The following is a 19,041-nucleotide window of genomic DNA, read 5'->3' as shown; positions in this document are numbered from 1 at the left end:
CTTGATGGCAGCCATGGCCTATAACATCCACTGATACATCCAGAAACTTAAAAATATGCATATGCGACAAATATACCAGAGAGAATAAAATATCAACATTGAAATGGGCACAGTGAAATAAAAAATTGGAAATAGAGGTCCAAATCTGTTTTTTTTTTTTTGTTTTTTTTTTTTTGACACTAAAACTGAATAATGAAGTAACGAACTGTTTTCCCATTTGATTGTTTTTTTCTTCTTAATTGAAATTCAAAAGAACGAATCGTACACCTACTTACCTGCCTTTTCTTGACATCGAATCAAAACAAAAATCACTGGAATCACCCATCACTAGTTTTTAGCTTTTTAATCATAGAAAAAATGGGTTTGTGTCCCTAAGATACAACAACTAGTAGTTCCCATTGTCACTTTGATTTCTAATAAACCTGTAGCTGATGACCTGGTGGTTGAGTGGTTAAGTCTCACCTCACAGCAAGAAGGTTCTGGAGGCAACTCCTGGTTCTCCAAAAACCCCAAAACATGGACAATATGTAAAATCGTCCAGCTAAGGTCCTGACCAAGACTAACTCAAAATCTGGAGATTGGTCCTCTGCTCTTGACATTGAAGGATGGGTCAAATGCAGAAGACAAATTTCACTACTACCTTATCTTACTTTAGTCTTACTTTAGTTTGGTCGTGGTTTATCCCAGATTTTTTTTATTCCCAGTTTAGCCCCCGTTTTGACGAGGTGCAGCGTCTCAACACCGTTACGAAACTCGAATCAACGGCACATTAAAACATTATCTACCAAAATCTTCATTCCACGATATTTCTCCGAGTTCCTGATTTATGTTTCGCTCAGATCTGAGATAAAAATTCCATTCTTAAGACAGTGGTTGTGTGTCTGAGTATGTGGGCTGTGGAGGTCTGGAGCAGGTCTACTGTCTGCCTGTCTCGGCTCTGGATTATACGCCGAAGATTTGAAGCCCTCCGAGAATTTCGTTTGGACTTTTTCCGCCCATCTGTCTGTGCGTCTTACCCCGCTCTGGCCTTCGTCTGGCGCTCTCTCCCCACAGATATACGCAATGTTTTTAAAGATTATACACAAGGGCTTGTTGTTGTCTGATAAATTGTCCTTTTTTTGAGTTTTTTGTCAGTAGAAACTAGTCTACTCAAAGATCTAAATGTCAAAAACACCTCAGGAGCTACTCTATGAACCAAAACGAGATCGTGCTACTGTTCTAACTTGTGGAATTGCTGTCTTTGTGCAGATATCCGACACCCAGAGGAGCTGTCTCTACTGCGTAAGCCGAGGGACCCCAAGAAAAAGAAGAAAAAGCCAGAGGAGGCGGAGGAGGACGACCTGGAGCTTGAGGGGCCACTGCTCACCCCAGGATCAGGTGAGGAACACAAGGCTCTACACAGAACGTTAGACAGATGAGGTCAATCTGGACAATACACAATATTATTACGTTGTTTGTTTTCATTTTTTTCTCGAAACGTTTTGGTCATTCAGCCTTCTTCAGTTGTAAGATTGTACAGAAACGAGACACTTTTGGTGCTGAAACTTTAGATTAGAACATGGGTGGATGAGATTGAAATCGTATCATGTACCTTTTTGTTCTTAGAGGTTTGTATATGTGTTTTTTTTTTAACTCATGTTACGTTTACACTGAAACAAATCACTTTATCGCCTTATCACCGTATCGGAAACAACTTGCGTCCAGACACGTCGTTTCTGTGTCCGCAAACCTTCCCTATTCACACAGCTTTGAGCATATTTGTTTACTTTTTACAGAAACAAAACTTAAAACCACATGGCTCATTTGCATAAAGTAAGTGCTCACAAAAACAGCTCACTCCTTGTGCCCTGACGCGGTTTAGCTTCTGTCGGACTTAAAAAGGACATGACTGAGTAGAATATATGTGTTCTTTCTGTGACAAAGGGGTGTTCTGCTGATGGTGAGTCTGTTCTGTGCAAGTAGTTCTTCTCTGTTTCCCGTTTGTCTCTGGTTTGTTTAAACTGTTTTCCACAATAGCGTCACATGACCGAACTCAGCGAATCAGGGAGGAGCAAATCGCAGTGACGTGGTCCAATAAGGACGGCAACTAGACCTCCTATGTCAGTGTATCAGCGTTTTCAGGCGTCCACACCGTGCCGGATCAGATTCGTACTCAGATGAATTCGTGGGAGCTGGTGGCACCAGATTGTTCCGTCTCTGGAGCCGTTTTCCATCGGATTAGTGTGGACGAACACTGCATCCTCAACGAAAACGACTCGAATACGTACTAGTTTACCTGCCAATATCTGCCACTAGTCAAAAAATTTAAGTTCAGTTGAGTACTAATGAGTGTGAATGTGAACAAAACTAATAAAACTTGAAACTTGAAAATTTATCAATGTCAAACATGGAAAAATTAGACAGTTTTTAGAAATATTTTGTCACAATCTGCACTATCAAAGTCAACCGAAATATTTTAAGACCATTTGAGATCTAAATGCACAGTTTAACAAAAAGCCCTATTCGCACGGGATAAGTACAACCTGTGGACATCTGGTAATTGGCAAATTACTGCCCCACCTCTGTGTTACTTGCAGCGCATTCGCACGGGATAAACAAAGTCAGTAAATTACTCTATTGTTCTGACATTGACAGAGAAAAGAATGCAGAAAGAAAAGAAAGAGACGCAATTACAGCAAACACTGAGATGCAGATTCGCACGGGACAGTATTACAACCGGACGTTTGTGTTTGGCGAAATATAGTAGGTAATTTGCGGCGGAATTTTTACTTTACAAATGACAAAATCCGCAGTTATTACAAATCACCAAAGGTCCACAGGTAATACTAACCCTGTGCGAATAGAGCTAAAAACAGAGTTACGTTCCAGGCCATGAAGTCCACATTCACACCTCCAGGCAGTGCTGAAACGCGTTCTCAAAGCCGGTATCTTAAGAACCATGTGAGACCATTTTATCGCCCTCACACTTCATGTTAAGACCGGCACTTCGGGTCTACTTCTATCTCATCTCAGGGCTGTAAAATGAATGTTGAATCAGAGTAGAATTTCATTACGTTCCTGGGTATCTTTTGGCAGAAATATACGCTACCATCAAAAGTTTCGACACACCTTCTCAGTGTTTCTCTTTTTTATTGTTTACTATTGTCTTCATGGTAGATTTTGTATTTATTTATGTCTATTAAGGACATAAATAACATTAAATTAAGGACATTAAGGAAAAACAAGACAAGACACCATAGTTACATACAGATTAGAAATATATGGCATTATTACATTTTCACTGAGGGCATTTTTGGTTGGAATCATGCAATAATTTTAATTTACTTTCAAATTTGTTGCTATTTCTTTCCAATAAATCCCCCTTTGGCAGAAAAAGAGGACTGACCAAGGGTTGTCCTGTACATTGGGACAATACAGATACACACTGAAGACATCAAATATGAAATATGAAGCAAGATAACTCTGTGGTGATTTTATATTTAGGATTTAGAAATGCTTATTATTTTAGTTTATTTCATCCATTGATTCATTCATTGTTTTTACTGCTCATGTCCATTATCCATGATATGAAGCAAAGAAATACCTTACTTTAATAATGTAAAAAAGGCGCAGACTTTACAAATTATTCTGGTACTTTCATTTTGCAAAGACGAAACAAATTTGTGCGTTGAAGGGTGGAATTGAAGATCTCGTGCCACAATATCTTGAGGTTTTTGTCACGGCCCCAGGCCTTAGTTGTAATATTTCTGCAGAGTTCTCTTGATTCCTGCTGCACGAGCCCTGGTCTGTGATTGGTGGGGCAAGTCCACGCCCACCTCACCTGCAGCCACCTCCCCCTATTTAAGGAGATTACCAGCACCTGTTCGGGGCTGCTGGCCTTGGTGGCCAGTCTGCCATTTTGTTTCGTGTGTGTGTAGTTTAGTTTAGTTCTGTTTTGTGCCTTTTTTGATTTGGTCACTCGATTCTGTTTGTGGGTTTATGTGGTTTAATTTGGGGAACTTGTGTTTTAGTTTAGTGTGTGTCCCTAAGTTTTACCACTCGTTTTTGTGTAAGCCTGCGTGACCCCTTTTGTGGCACAAAACTCTGTTTATTCTGTTGTTCTGTTTCTTAGTTTAGGTTGTTTTCTGTATATTTTTAGTCTTTTGTTAATTTACCTTTACATTCCTGTTAATTAAACATTATTTAATTTATTCCATTTTACATCTTGGTTTTATTTTTGTTACTTCCCTCACCCCAAACGAGCTGGGTCGTAACAACATTGCAGTGTCAGAGCTGGTTCTAAGTAGGCCAGATACAAGTGCCACCACCCTTACCCTCAGCCTCCATTGAGACCGGCCCGGTACGCCGAGTACCGATTCCCATCTCTGGAGCTGGGGAATCTGGGAGGCAATAGGAACATAGGACGAGGAAGTATGTCCAGTTGATCAGGCCGTCCACCAACCTCATCTGCTGTAACTCAGGACAAGGCACAATTTTGCACATACAACAGCCTTCAAAACAACAGCTACATGCAACACTGGCAATCTTCCACCACCCAATCACCAAATTCAAAATTTCAAAAAACCCAATTGAAAAACTTACCTAATATACAAACCTATTAATCATTATCAATTTATTGAGGTGGGAATGGGTATTACAATCCCGGACGAGCCCCCAATTTGTTACCCCCCCCCCCAAAAAAGCCCCAATCCAAGTGTTTACATTTGGATTGGACAAAAAGGGTTACATGTTCTTCATCTTAACAATATGAAATCAAATAAATAAAAAATTATGAAGCCACAATTGGAAACGGAATCGCAAAATGTATGTTTTAGGAATTATGTTAAAATCTCATCATTTCTCATTATTTTGTACCCAATCTCGTATCTCGTCTCGTCTTGTGGAAATTGTCTCGTCCCATTTCTATCATTTCTATTGAAGGGTGTACAACATAATATTTAGGCAGATACTTCCCTATACTTTCAACAATTTCACTTTTCGAGTATGTGAAAAATATGTGAAATTCGTAGCCAGTGTTATTACCTGTGCAGAGATTACAAAAATGTATTTCAATGTTCTTAAACCGTCCCACAATTTTTGACAGTCTGTTGTTTCCGGTTCTTAGATTAGAGATGGACTGATGGATTTCAAGCTTTAAAAACGTCTTAAATTCTCTATAAATGTTACGTTTGAGGTTTAGATCGACCCTTTGCTTTGTCGACGGCGTTGCAAACCCTTGACCTTCTTTCAACGCGCTTCAACGAAATGTTTTTCACTTCACTGCTGTGCCACGTCCGGGTTCGTTCACTGGCGGAATACCAAGAGTGTGCAAAGCAGTGGTCAAAGCAAAGGATAACGGCGATTTTGAAGACTTTTTTTTTTTGTCATTTACTACATTTCATATAAGTTCATTCATAGTTTTGATGTCTACCTTGAGAATCTACATTATAAATAGGAAAATAAATGGAAAAAAAGCATAAAATGAAACCAAACTGTTGACGTGCAGCGTGTATTAAATGCATATTGTGGTGATTATTGAACTGCAGCGGACGAAGGACAATAAAGGGAAAGTAGTGCAGAGTTCGTGACATCATTCATTATTGTGTGCTGATGTAAGCTCGCTCTGAAACATGAGTCTGCACATTGTCTCATCTGAACAATACACAAAGCCCCAAGTCCACGTCCGAGTCTACGCCGGCCCAAATGTTGACCTAAATCTGAAAATGCGATTTATCAATGAATGTGTAAATGAAATCTTGGGCACGATCAACTTTTGCCGTGTTCACGTGGACCTCGAGAACTCGGGAAAAGAGAAAAGGAGTTGAAAAATGCACATAAAAAAAAACCAAATCTGGAACTGATTGTGTCTCATCTCAGAATCTTGAGATTAGGGTTGTTTCAGTACCGATGCTGGTATCTGCAAAAGCTCCGATACTACACTTTTTTTATGTATCGGTATCGACGAGTGTTCAGACCAAACCGATCCGATACCACTCTGTATTTTTCTGAGGAGGATGGTTAAGCCTGTGGTAAGACTGTGCAATTAATTGAATTTTGATTAAATTTGTGATCTCCAAACTCATATAATTAAGTTGAAACGATAAGGCTTAACGAAAAAAATTGGGATATTTTTTATGTAAATAAGTATATCTATTTTATTTTTTAAAAGTAGAGATTGTAGAACAGCTGGATATATAGTTTATTTTGGATATATTAATGTTTTTCTATGCCTTATTTCATGTTCAAAGTATATTTCTATTCATTTTATGTTTTATACTTCGAAAAACTGCTCTATTTGTAGCTTATATTTATTTTTTATTTCAATTTTTATGTAAATTATCAACAAGAGAGTGTTTGTTTTGTTTCTTGTGAGAGGAAGAAATGCTGAATAAATGCATCGTGTAATTAAAAAATATAATTTATATAATCGTGATTTCAATATTGACCAAAATAATCGTGATAGTGATTTTTTTTTTCCATAATCGAGCAGTTCAAGTCTGTCTATAATGCTACGGAGCAGGTTAAACAGACCAGAGGCTCTGTGGATGCTTAAAACATGCTAATAATAACAGAACAGATCTTTGCGTTACCTTTGTGTTTGTGTTGCCTCATTGATATCTTCATTTAGCCTTCGGTGTGGACACTCAATTTAGTAGAAAAGCTATAAAGTTACTCCAACAACTTTGTTTACTCTGCATAATTGTCCATGTGCTCCGAGAATGAGCGTCTTTTTACAGGCCTCGCTGCTGTTTTTATCCACACCCTGCGGGAGAAAATCAAAAGTGCTTAAATCATCACTACTTATTGTCAAGACCATTATACATTTCACTAATAATTTACTCCTCAAAATCTCATTTATTCTTGCAGATTTTCTTTAAAAATACCGTATTTTCTGCACCATAGGGCTTTCTGGATTATAAGGTGCACTGTCATTGAATGGTCTATTTTTGAACTTTTTTCACATATAAACCGCACCGGACTTTAAGGCACATTAAATAAAACACAACAGTTAGATACGTCGGTCAAACTTTATTTAACACGTTCACAATAACTCTCAACTTTGTTCAATTGTACCGCGTAAAAAAAATACTGCTTGAGATGTTAAATTGTTATCGTATTCACAATTACGCATACTTGTTCAAACAGTTGGGCGATTATGGTGTCCAGCACACCCACATCCCTCTCGTTATGATCCGAGTCAGTGTTGTTACTGTTTCCTGGCAGTTCAGTGATGATTCTGGTCTTGGTGAAAGCTCAGACCACAGTTGATACTGATCCTTAGCCCAGGCGTCCACGATCCGTTGGCAGATCGTGGCGTAAGTCGCTCGGCGCTGTCTCCCTGTCTTGGTGAATGTGTGTTCTTCTTCTCTCATCCACTGCTCCCACACAGCTCGCACTTTCACTTTATAAACGCCTTGAGTTTAAAGTGGGCGTTGTGAGCGTGTCTCTTGACAGGTGCATTTTGATATTAAAAGGAATCACAGTTTGTATTACTCTGCGATGCTCCTGACTACAGGAGCCGTAACGCTGCAAGTGGTGCGGCTTTGTAGTTTACTAAAGTCGTACTAAGACACCCCAATAAACTCATATATAAGGCGCTCTGGATTATAAATTGAAATGAAAGGCTTTTAAGTGCGCCCTATAGTACAGAAAATACGGTAGCCTTTTAGAAGATTAATGTTTGGTCTTGTACTGTAACAAAATTGAGTTGCCATATTTCACACTATGCTGTATCGGAGTGGTGTCAAGTATCGGTATCGAATCCTCCCAAAAATTGTATCTGAAGAACACTACTTGAAATCCCGAGTTTCTAAAGACACATGAACGCAGCATCATACTGTATAAATAAAAAAGAGTCTTCATTGGATGTTACTCAGTGCACCTTTAAGCAAACCAAATAAGAAACAGAAAACAGAAAACTTTCTAAAATTATTCAAGCTTAGTGCGAAAGTCAAACCAGGATTCTCTAAAATTCCCAGATTTTATTTTAAAATACAGTTTTAACCATAATACCATTCTTTCTTCCCTCAAGCAGCAGGTTATATATAATAATAGCAGGTTCCCGGGTTCTTCCTCGCTTTAGCTCCTCGTTGTGGTCCGCTCGCCGCTACGATAACAGCCCTCTCCCGATGACCAAATATGAAAGTGTGAATTTTGTACATCTCCGTCGCTTCTTGGCTGCCAGCGCGGAGCATGGTTGGGATTCCGCGCATACTTGGTCACGCTGCCATTATAGCAAAAAAACCAACCCAGGCTGGAGCGCTGCAGTTGGCCCGGCGCTCCTCCCCGCGCTCCCGTCAATGTCACGGTGATCTACGACCACGTGAGGGAAGGAGGGAGGGAGGGAGGAGGACGGATTGTGCTGCAGTGCCGTGACGGATCAGGCGCTAGTTTAAACTGCTAACGCTGGAAGTGGAATGGAAGACAAATTGATGCTTATTCTGCTGAGTTCGATTGCGCGCATTAGCTGATGAGTCTAATTTTGGAGCCAGAGCCGGAGGTTTTTGATGGATTGAAGAACCTTTGTTGAGTGAATCCACAATTAAAACAGTAGCAAAGTTTTTGACATCGTGTTTTTGGTCAGCACAGTCTAGCCACAGAGTTTACAATCTTTTTTTTTTTAAGTTCAACTAAGCTTTTAAACTTTAAATGTTATTCTTGTTTAATTAAGAGTCAGTACAACTTTTAAAACAATCTGCCTGTTTTATATGGATATTACTCAAAAAATTGACTCTAAACTAGGACACACCAGGGCTTGGATGATAAAAAAATAAATAAAATTGTGAAAAGAGCGTGTAACATTGTGGATTCTCGTGTCAGTCATAATCTAAGGGAGTTCTGTTGCTGCATTTTTTTTGCTTTCATTCATTAATTTATGTGTTTATTTGGTCAATATTATACTCATTACAGTCAACATACATTATATTCAGTCTGATATAATAAAATAAAACATATTCCATATGTAGAACAATCAAATCAAACACTAAGGCAACGTTCAGACTGCAGGGTTTAATGCTCAAATCGGATTTTTTTGTGAAATCCGATGTTTTTGCGAGGTCGTTCACATTTCCAATTAAATGCGACTTGTATGTGACTCCAGTGTGAACATTAAAGGTTGTATAGAGGATTTTTTTAAGGGAAGAGAACTACAGTGACAGTTCTTTTTCAAATGTTCCTCCTCCACATCTTCCTCAGTAGAAACATCTCCTCCCGTCTCCTTACTCTAGACATCACACGTTTACAGCCAGTGGGCGTTCGGAATTACAGTCGAAGTGACCGGTCTAGAAACAGTTTAGCGACCTTCGTCTACTTGAGTCGCGCCATCGCTGGAAGGGATCTCCAAGAATCACCTCAGTTTGTCTTCGCTCCTTTTCCTCTTCTCTTCTTCTTTCAGCGACCTCGAAAACGGACTTTCTTTTCGCGGCGAACTGGTCGTGGATTCTCGTCCGCCGTTGCAACAAACTTTGTGCGAAGCTACAGTTTAAAAAAGTCTCTAAGAACCGCCGCATAAACCACGTAATCCCAGCGAGTCAGTTACACTAGAAACGTAGGGAGTTTGATTGACGACCTAACAGCCAATAGAAAATGAGGTAGCCTTGTTTTCTATTGGCTGATGTTTATCTGGCCTCAACACGTCCACATTTGATAGATTTTCATTCTTTTTTTTTTGGTCATCATAACTTCAGGGCTGCTGCATCTCTGTAATGTTATTTTAACCTATCATTGACAATCTGAAACAAAACAAAAATCCTCCATACAACCTTTAAACGTCCCAAAAGTGTCCCACATGTGACACTGGAGACACGACGACGTCAACCGCAGCGAGCGTGTTCTGTGTTTACGGAAGTTGTCCAAACATGGACGCGAGCATCGAGCACCTGGAGATTTTAAAGTTCCTCTCGTACCAGAGCCAGAACATGAACAACTTACTTGTTTTAAGGAGGAGAGTGAGAAGGAGAAGGACGAGGTTTTTGGTCGTGGTGTTTTGTGGTGCCGTCCGTTGAAAGGAACATGTGGATGTGGAGATGTAGCCAAGAGTGGCGATGTGCACTGAGGACATTTCTTGTTTAAAATTGGGACAAATCACTGGTTTTGGATAAATCTGCTGGGACAGGGGACAGAGGCTCAAAACTGGGACTGTCCCGGGTAAATAGGTAAAACAGACCTGGAGTTTTGCTTTGTTTCATTCACACATGTTTGAGTAGCTACGTTTTACCTTTTGTTCAGCAGAGATCGATTCCAGAGCAGAGTGTTTTCAATTTGAGAGAAGAACTCAGCCTAAATATGCAGGTTTGTGTGTTAAACATGTGTGAGTGAAACAAAACACAACTCCAGGTCTGTTTGTGATGAAACATTATAACCCAGATCAAAAAACAGCTCCATTTTGGGCCCTTTATTGCTGCTGTGTACTTAAACGACCCAGTAGCCGATTCACGCTCAAACCAAGTTGCGTGTTCTTTGGCAAGACACTTCACCTAACTTATAATACGAAGGTAGTGATGAGTGAGGTCGAGGTCTGCGCGAGACAGAAATTTCAGTCCCACTCTCGTCCACATCTGTGATATTTTGTCAACAAGATGGGAACGCTCTCTGTCTTAAGCTTTATCAAACACGGAGAAGCGGAAAGGAATTGTCTAAAATGTGCGTGAGATTAGACCACGTTCGCAAGTTTAGGCTGCTTAAAATGGTTTTATTCATGCCAAATAAAATATCCAGCACAAATTCTGTATGATAGGCAAACATTAATCATGATTACCTTTTACTTTACTCTCATATTTAGTTTGCTTGACTGCCGTTTATCATCCCACCCGCCCACTCGCTCTACTGTGTTCGGTCATAAATACAAATTGGCAGCTTCTCGAGATTACAAGTAGTTTACCAGGGCTGAAGGATTTACGAAAACTAATCTAATTGCGTTTTTTTTCTGCCAAGCATTGCGAGCGCGATTAAACTCTTCTGGAAGAATTTGCAAAAAGAGCTGACAAACAAATACAAGAATCGCATTTCGGATCTAAACTACGGGGTTAACAGTTTTTACGCAGATTAAGACATTTAAAACTGTGTTCTTTCAAATTCGATGGTTGTAATTCTTTGGCCCTTGTAGCCCACAATCACCAAATGGCCCAAGGAGTGAATGAATGACTGTAGTGTAGCCGTTTGTCAAGCCTGTAAACTGCAGTACAAGTGTCAGACATTATTACTAAGTTAATTTGATTTAAAACGAATGCAAGATCGATATAGCAAAGGCTTTATACTCAGCGATAAACATTACACGAACGTATTGTCATTGGTTATGTACGTTCGTATGTATGTCACCACAATAATAAGTCCAACAAAGCAACTGAATAAAAACAGAAGCACTAAATAAGTAGACTTTGAGATCACATCACAGTATCCAGGTATTAGTCGTACATTGGTAAAAGTGAATAAATAACTTAAAGAGCCCATTTTACGCTCTTGTTTCCTCGTCAAAAACAGACCCGGAGTTGTGTTTTATTTCATTCTGACTTTTAACGCACAAACCATGTATGTTTAGCTTCTTCTCTCAAACAGAAAACACTCTGTTCCACCTTGTGATGTCATGTGGTAATAGAGGAAGTGCTCACTGTGTTTTTAAGCTTCATACTTCTTCACCAGAATCATTTGGATAATTTCAGCTCTAGAATTGTCAATCTGCTGAACTAAAGGTTAAAAAGGAGCTGTTAATTTGAAAACTACCGCTTCATGACGTCACAAGGTTTAGAAACAGAGCATTTTGAGCTTTGGAGATGTAGACAGAGTAATAATAAAGGGCGAATGAAATAAAAACACAACTCTAGGTATGTTTTTGATGAGCTAGTTGTTACCTCATCAAAAACATACCTAGAGTTGTGCTTTTATTTGGGCATGATGAGTCGACTAATAATCTATCATTAAGAATTTCGTCGATCACGTTTATTTTTAATCGACAAACTGCATGTATGTTGCTGTGCGTAGTATAAGGAGACGAGGCTGCGTCTGACACAAACTCTGGAGTTGTGCCTCACAGTCCCACGTTTGGGCTCTGGCTCCTTGGAGACACTGTTCCACTCAGTGTGTGTGTTTACAGCACATCAGTGTCCCGGGTATGATCGGGTTTTTTGAGTATCCTGGTTTCGTCATGGTGCATGTAAACGCAGTATCCCGGTTACTGCAACATAAAGTTCAGTCACATGTGTCCAAAAGACAAACAATTTTCAGTTTTTTTAGTAAAACAGGAGCCAAAATAAATAAATAAAGTGAAATGATGTTAAATAAAGAGCTGCACTAAACCTGCACACGTCTGATCTCTGAAAACATGAACCACCTCCAACACGACACACACACAGAACAAACTCACCATCATCATCATCAACATCCCTCTGTCACAGAGAGAACACTCATATTCCACTGAGTCGTGTCCTTTAGTCCGACAGAAGCTGAACTGCATCAGCGCACAAGGAAAGAGCCGTTTTTTTCAGCGCTTATAGTTTATGCAAATGAGCCACGTGGTTTTAACTTTAGTTTCTGTAAAACATAAACAAATGCGCACAAAGATGAATTATAATCTCAAATGGTGATGTGGCTCTATAGTGGCTATGGTTTATATGTTGTAAAGTTGAGTTTATTTATGCAGATTAGTAGTAGTATAGTTAGTTTAAAGGGCCCATCTCATGCAAAATCAACTTTTCAGAGCTTTCTACCTTCTACGAGTGATGTGTGGGCCTTGCATATGTCGCCAAAGTGGTTTTTAAATTGATTCTGAGTTTTGTTTTGTTTTTTAACAAATTGCAGCGTATTTCTGTCACCCTCCCACGTGACAACGAACTAAAGCTGCTGCAACGGTCACGTGGCAGATACACCTATGACGCGTTTGATGTAGCAGAAAGTGCAGTAAGATTTCATAACTATTGTGTAATGGATGTTCCAAAACCCAAATTGTGCTTGTATATGTGCAGAAGATACAATGTGAAAAGAGTTATTTCGCATGAGATGGACCCTTTAATATAAAAACGTTAATGATTAATCAAAAATCGATTCTCCAGTCCATCGATTAAGAAAATTTAATCGAATGCCCACCCCTAGTAGTAAGATTATAACATGACTTAAAGCTCACAAGGTGGAACAGAGCATTTTCAGATTTGCATTTCTAATCTAATGCTACACTGCCCTGAAAATATTACAGCAAAAACAATCTTATAATTGTGCACCGAGCCTTAAAGGTTGTATAGAGGATTTTCCAAGGAACGAGAAATCCAGCGACTGTTTGTCCTTTTTCAAATGTTGCGCATGCGTGAAACCACCCCCCCTCCCCTACAGCTCCTACGTAGAAACACCTTCTCCCTCCTCCTTCTTACACCAGAAACAGGTTTGTTTACAGCCGGTGCTGCACATGACTTGGTAAACAACTAACTACAGTGTTGGTTAGGCAAGACGGAGAAGTGAGGAGCGGGGGGAGCGGGTGCGCGGACATTTCGTTCGCGGACGAGAAGTGAGGAGCAGGGAGAAGAGCGGATCGGGCAGCGGGGACAGGAGCAGGAAAGGGGAGCAGAGAAGGTTGCGCGGAGATTCAGTGCGAATGAACTAACTACAACACGCAGCAGCAAGCGGACTCTTTCTTTGCCTTGAAAATTACGTTTTCAGACATAGGATATCGCTTTCGTGTCCTGAAAAACGTTTGACTAGCTCTTGGAAATAAAGTACGTTTTCATAATAAGCAGAAGTTTCCTGTCCAGGAGTAATTTGGCGACCAGTGCGTCAGTCTTTAGACCCTGCGTCTGCTTCAGTCGCGCCATCGCTGGAATGAATCTTCAAGAATCACCTTAGTTTGGCTTCGCTGCTTTTCCCCTTGTCTTCTTCTTTCAGCGACCTCAAAAACAGACTTTCTTTTGCGGCTAACTGCTCCTGGATTCTTGTCGCCATTGCAACAAACTTTGTGCGAACTGCGAGGAAGATATAGGTCAAAAAAAGCCGCTAAGAACTGTTGCGTTGGTGGAGTAAACAGCGTCTGTGCGGCTTGCGTCTGTGGACTACGTGACAGGCGTACGTAAACCACGTACCGGCGGCGCGCAGGACAAGTCAGTTACGCTAGAAACGTAGGGAGATTGATTGACAGCCTGTCAGCTCACAGATAACGAGGCAGTGTCGTTATCTATTGGCAAATGTTTAGCCCCACCACGTCCAGAGTTGATGAATTTTTATTCTCTTTTTTTTGGTCATCATAATTACAAGGCTACTGCACCTCTATAATGCTATCATTGACAACTTGAAACAAAAAAAACAAAAAAAAAAACTCCATACAACCTTTAATTCAGTACCATCACAACCCAAACTCTCAGCCCCGCCCTCTGTGCCTTATTTCTGGGTGTACTCCTCAGTCAAGCCCCGTAGTGTCCCAGTGGAAAGCTCTTGTCACACAGCTGGGTAATGTGGAATGCTTGGAGGAATGCTTTACTATCCCCACTGTGCCTCGTGTTTGCGGACGCGCCCTCGCTTCCTGCCTCCATATCTGATCACATGGTAACGCTAACTCCGCGGATCTGGTCGGGTAAAAAGGTCCGGCGTCCCTGTGGGGATGGGTTGGCCTGGGTACTCGAGTCGGCTGATAGGAATCACAAGGTTATGATTTAACTCTGGGTTGGAGCGTGCAGCCAAGTGTTGCATCAGAAGTGGCTGTTTACAATCAAAACAGCCCTTGTGTGATCTTCAAAACGGTAAAGTTAAAAAGAAAAGAAAATTGATGTTCCAAAGTAAAATTGAAGGTGAAGAATCTGTGTATCATTCATTTGTTTTTCTTATTTTTTTTATTTTATTTTGAAAACGAAAAAAACCCCAACTATTTTCTTAATTATTTGCCTCCAAAACCAAACTGAAAAAATGGATAATGATTAATTTTTTCAGTTTCACACTCAGCATCATTCGTTCATTTGTTTTTCAATATAAAAACTGTTCTCTTCATTATTTGTCTCCAAAACAAAAATGAAAAAACAGAGATTCTTTTTTTTTTTTTCCAGTTTTTGATTTTGTGTTTAAATGAATAATGGAAAAAACGGATAACGGCCCTTTCCCGTTTCTGAAACTTAAACCACGAAGCCAGATTCTGCACCGCATATGGACACTCAAGATTAAAAACGGGACTAAGAACATGACTAAAACAGAACTTAAAACATGACTAAAACAGGACTTAAAACAGGACTAAAAACAGAACTTAAAACAGGACAAAAACAGAACTTAAAACGGGACTAAAACAGAACTTAAAACAGGACTAAAACAGGACTAAAAAAGGACTTAAAACAGAACTTAAAACAGGACAAAAACAGAACTTAAAACAGGACAAAAACAGATCTTCAAACAGGACTAAAACAGAACTTAAAACAGGACTAAAACAGAACTTAAAACAGGACTAAAACAGAACTTAAAACAGTACTGAGTGTCAGGACGGGACCAGAGGTGCGCCCACGTAGACTGTCGGGTGATCAGGACTGAGACCAGGACCAGACCAGGACCAGACTAGGACTGAGGCCAGTTTAATCCTGTTTTAGTTCTGAGATCGGTCCTGGTTTAGTCCGTATGCAGCACAAGTTTAAGTCACAGAAACGGGAAACGGACGTTATCCGTTTTTTTGTTTGTTTTTTGTTTTCATTTTTAATTTAAACACGAAATCGAAAACAGAGGAAAAAGAAAAAAAAAATGTTATTTTTTTCATTTTGGTTTTGGAGACAAATAATGAAGAAAACAGTTTTTATATTGAAAAACAAATGAACGAATGATACAGACTGTGAAGAGTCAGTCACCTGCTTGTCTCGTGATATTGCTTTGCTTGGAATGTTCCACGGTATTGCATTAAACATAGCTTTCATTTATTCGATTTTAAGTGGTTTTATTGCTCAAAAGTACGTGCTCCTTGTTGCCATGGAGATTTTATAGCATTATGTGGAACTTTTCACGCAAAAAACATCCAAACAGAGTATAGTCATCTTCAGATCCTCCACCGTAAAAGTTACAGTGTGGCTCTTTAATCGCTACTTTCATCTACTTTTTCTACAACAATGTCCCTTTAAAAGAGTTGGACATATTAAAGTTGGAAATATTATAGTAAAAAAAAAAAAGGTAATTTGTTCCTGAATTATCTAAAAAAAAACACCCGGCCCCGAATAAGCGGAAGAAAATGGATGGATTATATAAAAACACTGTAAAATTAGTAAATCTGTATTTTGTTCCTAACTGCACGCTGCAAACAAACAAACAAACACACTTCTTTAGTACTTTACGACATCTGGGGTCAATCTCCCCAAATTCAGATGGGCATGATTGACGGGTGGATTAGCCAATCAGGGACATCTATCACTGAAAGCTGAAAAACATCACATATTTCTGCAGAATCAATGCGCAAAACTAAACTAAAACTAAACTCTGTTCATCTGAAGTGAGAGAAATGTGATTTTATTTGCAAATGAAAATGTGACCAATGAGCTCCTTTGTTTCTTATCATTCGGCTGAAATTGAACAAATCTGATTGGACGATCGCTTTTGACTGGGTTTGAGACACAGTTGAGGGAGTGGTGACCAGACTGAGGTCCATCTGTATAAAAAATACAGAGAGATTGCAAAAAAAAGACGATATTGGATTGTTGCACTGGATCAAAACTTACGCATACAAGTGCACATCAGGCCAGAGGGCTTGAATTCTTTTTGAGTAGAAAAAAAGATGGCAGAGGTCACGCCTGCCTCTGCCATTTTTTTTCTACTCAACAGAGGCATTCTGGGTTTGCTATAAGCCAAAAAATGGTGGAAAAAAAATGTTTTCAGCATAAATTGACATAAATTTGCTCACCTTCTCTTTTTCCTTCAGTTTTCTGATTTAACAAAAAACAAAACAAAAACAAAATAACCCTCAAATCTTTAATTCATCCATTTTGCACTTACAAATTCCAAATAAATCTGATTTAGTTCCATCTGGCTCCCGATTTGCATAGTTGTCTTATCTTGAGAAACAGCATGCCATGGCTAACCGTACCACTGGACTTGGGTTGGGTCAGACTCGCTGGAGTGTCCATGAGCAGAGAGTAAAAGAACCAAAGGAACCAGGCCCACAGGGGCATCTCCAGCCCAGCCTTCGAGTGACTCATGTCGGGTGCACCACTGGCAGCGCCCCTGGAAACACCAATGTCATATTTGTCTTTCCTACTTCATCTTTTCTGCAACTTAAAGGAGACATATTATACTAAACCTGCAGTTTTACTTACGACTTCTTCTCATACAAGCCTATCTGGTTTATTTTTACTTTCATTTTTGTTTAAAGGTGTTGTACCAAATTTTTACGGTCTTCAAAATGTGAAAGAACTAGATTTAAACATTTTTTGATCCAAAGTTTCTTCCTTTTCCTGCTCAATTATTCACCATGATGAGTTTATAAACACTTTTCACAACTTTCAGAGACCATATAGACGTTTTGTCATGACAGTAATTAGATTAGCCTTTATTGTCTTATTCTTACTGTTATGACGATAATGATAATAACAAGTAGCATGCTAACGGAGCCCTTCCCGATTCCCCCAGCAACAAAATTATGTACAAACATGCTTGGTTTCAACTCTCTGTGGAAGGAACTGATCCATTCTTAATAAGATGACTTGAAAATGTAATTATTTAAAAGAATCAAACTGTTACGACGGTAATGCTAATAACAAGTAGCATGCTAACAGCGCACTTGCTGATCACCCCACCAATATCAGCAAAGTTACAAACATGCTACGTTTCAACTCTAAGTAATCGATCCATTCTCAATAAGATGACTCGAAAATGTGATAATTTAAAAGAATCAAACTGATAAGATGGTAATGCTAATAAGAAGTAGCATGCAAATAGAGCCCTTCCTGATTCCCCCACCCCCAACAACAAAGTTATACACAAACGTGCTAGGTTTCAACTCTCTGTGTAAACAATCGATCAGTTCTTATTAAGATGACTTGAAAATGTCATTGTTTAAGTTTGATAACTGTTACTGATGGTAATGCTAATAAAAACTAGCATGCTAACAGCACACTTCTTGACTCCACCGTGCCCATTCGAAAAGTTGCATCAAAAACATCCTACGTCTCAACGGTCTGTGTAAGCGATCGATCTGTTCTTCATCAGACAACTTGAAAATGTGATCATTTAAAATAATCAAACTATTACTGACTGTAATGCTAATAAAAACTAGCATGCTAACAGCGCACTTCTTGATTCCTCCACCCCATCAGCAAAATTTTGTACAAAATGCCGGGTTTCAACTCTTTATGTAAGCAATCAGATGCATTCTTAATCAGATGACTTGAAAATGTGATAGTTTTAAAAGAATCAAACTGTTACTGATGGTAATTTTAATAATAACTAGCATGCTGACAGCGCACTTCCTGATTCCCTCACCCCCAGCAACAAAGTTATATACAAACATGCTAGGTTTCAACTCTTTATGTAAGCAGTCGGATGCATTCTTCATTAGACAACTTGAAAATGTGATCGTTTTAAAAGAATCAAACTGTTACCGATGGCAATTTTAATAATAACTAGCATGCTAATGGCACACTTTCTGAGTCCCCCACCCCCAGCGACAGTTATTTACAAATGTGCTAGGTTTCAACTCTTTATTTAAGCGATCAATCAGTTCTCAACCTGATTTTCTGTATTTTTCTTTACGTTTTGTTGCGAATATTTTAAGAAGTCCTTTTTCGCTTGTTTGGTTTTTTTCTGTACGTTGTTGTCGGGATGATTTTCAGAAGTCATAATATGTCTCCTTTAATCCTACCTGTACTCGTTTAATAACAAATCTGCAGCTTCTCTTCTTTGTCCTGTCTTTTCATCCCTTACTCTTTCCTACTGTCTCCTCTGTAGCCTCTGAGGTCATTTACATCGGACCGGTCAAAGGTAAGCTTCCTCCCTCGCTTCCTCCTTTTGCTTCCTACGTCCTTGACTCCTCCACTCTTCCCTCCCCCTCTCCTTCCCTCTCTCCAGTCACATGACCCACCCCCCCCCCCCCGGTCAGCTGAGTGCTCGTCTCGGGGCGGTCAGCTGGTCGGCAGG

At 39.5% G+C, this 19,041-nt stretch overlaps 1 protein-coding gene across 2 annotated transcripts in view; it reads left to right on the top strand.

Annotated features, from left to right (window-relative positions):
- The window catches only part of fermt2 (FERM domain containing kindlin 2), a 153,426-nt gene that overhangs the window by 86,878 nt on the left and 47,507 nt on the right, over positions 1-19,041 (top strand). For both annotated transcript variants that reach the window (XM_020920599.2, XM_020920598.2), the window contains exon 4: positions 1,249-1,377. In XM_020920599.2, coding sequence (XP_020776258.1) covers positions 1,249-1,377 — 129 coding nt within the window. The remainder of the gene's footprint in view (positions 1-1,248; positions 1,378-19,041) is intronic.

This window comes from Boleophthalmus pectinirostris, unplaced genomic scaffold (genome assembly GCF_026225935.1).
Source record: "Boleophthalmus pectinirostris isolate CB_2022bp ecotype Guang Dong unplaced genomic scaffold, ASM2622593v1 HiC_scaffold_10, whole genome shotgun sequence".
In the NCBI taxonomy this organism is placed as follows: domain Eukaryota; kingdom Metazoa; phylum Chordata; class Actinopteri; order Gobiiformes; family Gobiidae; genus Boleophthalmus; species Boleophthalmus pectinirostris.
This window is presented reverse-complemented; position numbering and strand designations above follow the sequence as displayed.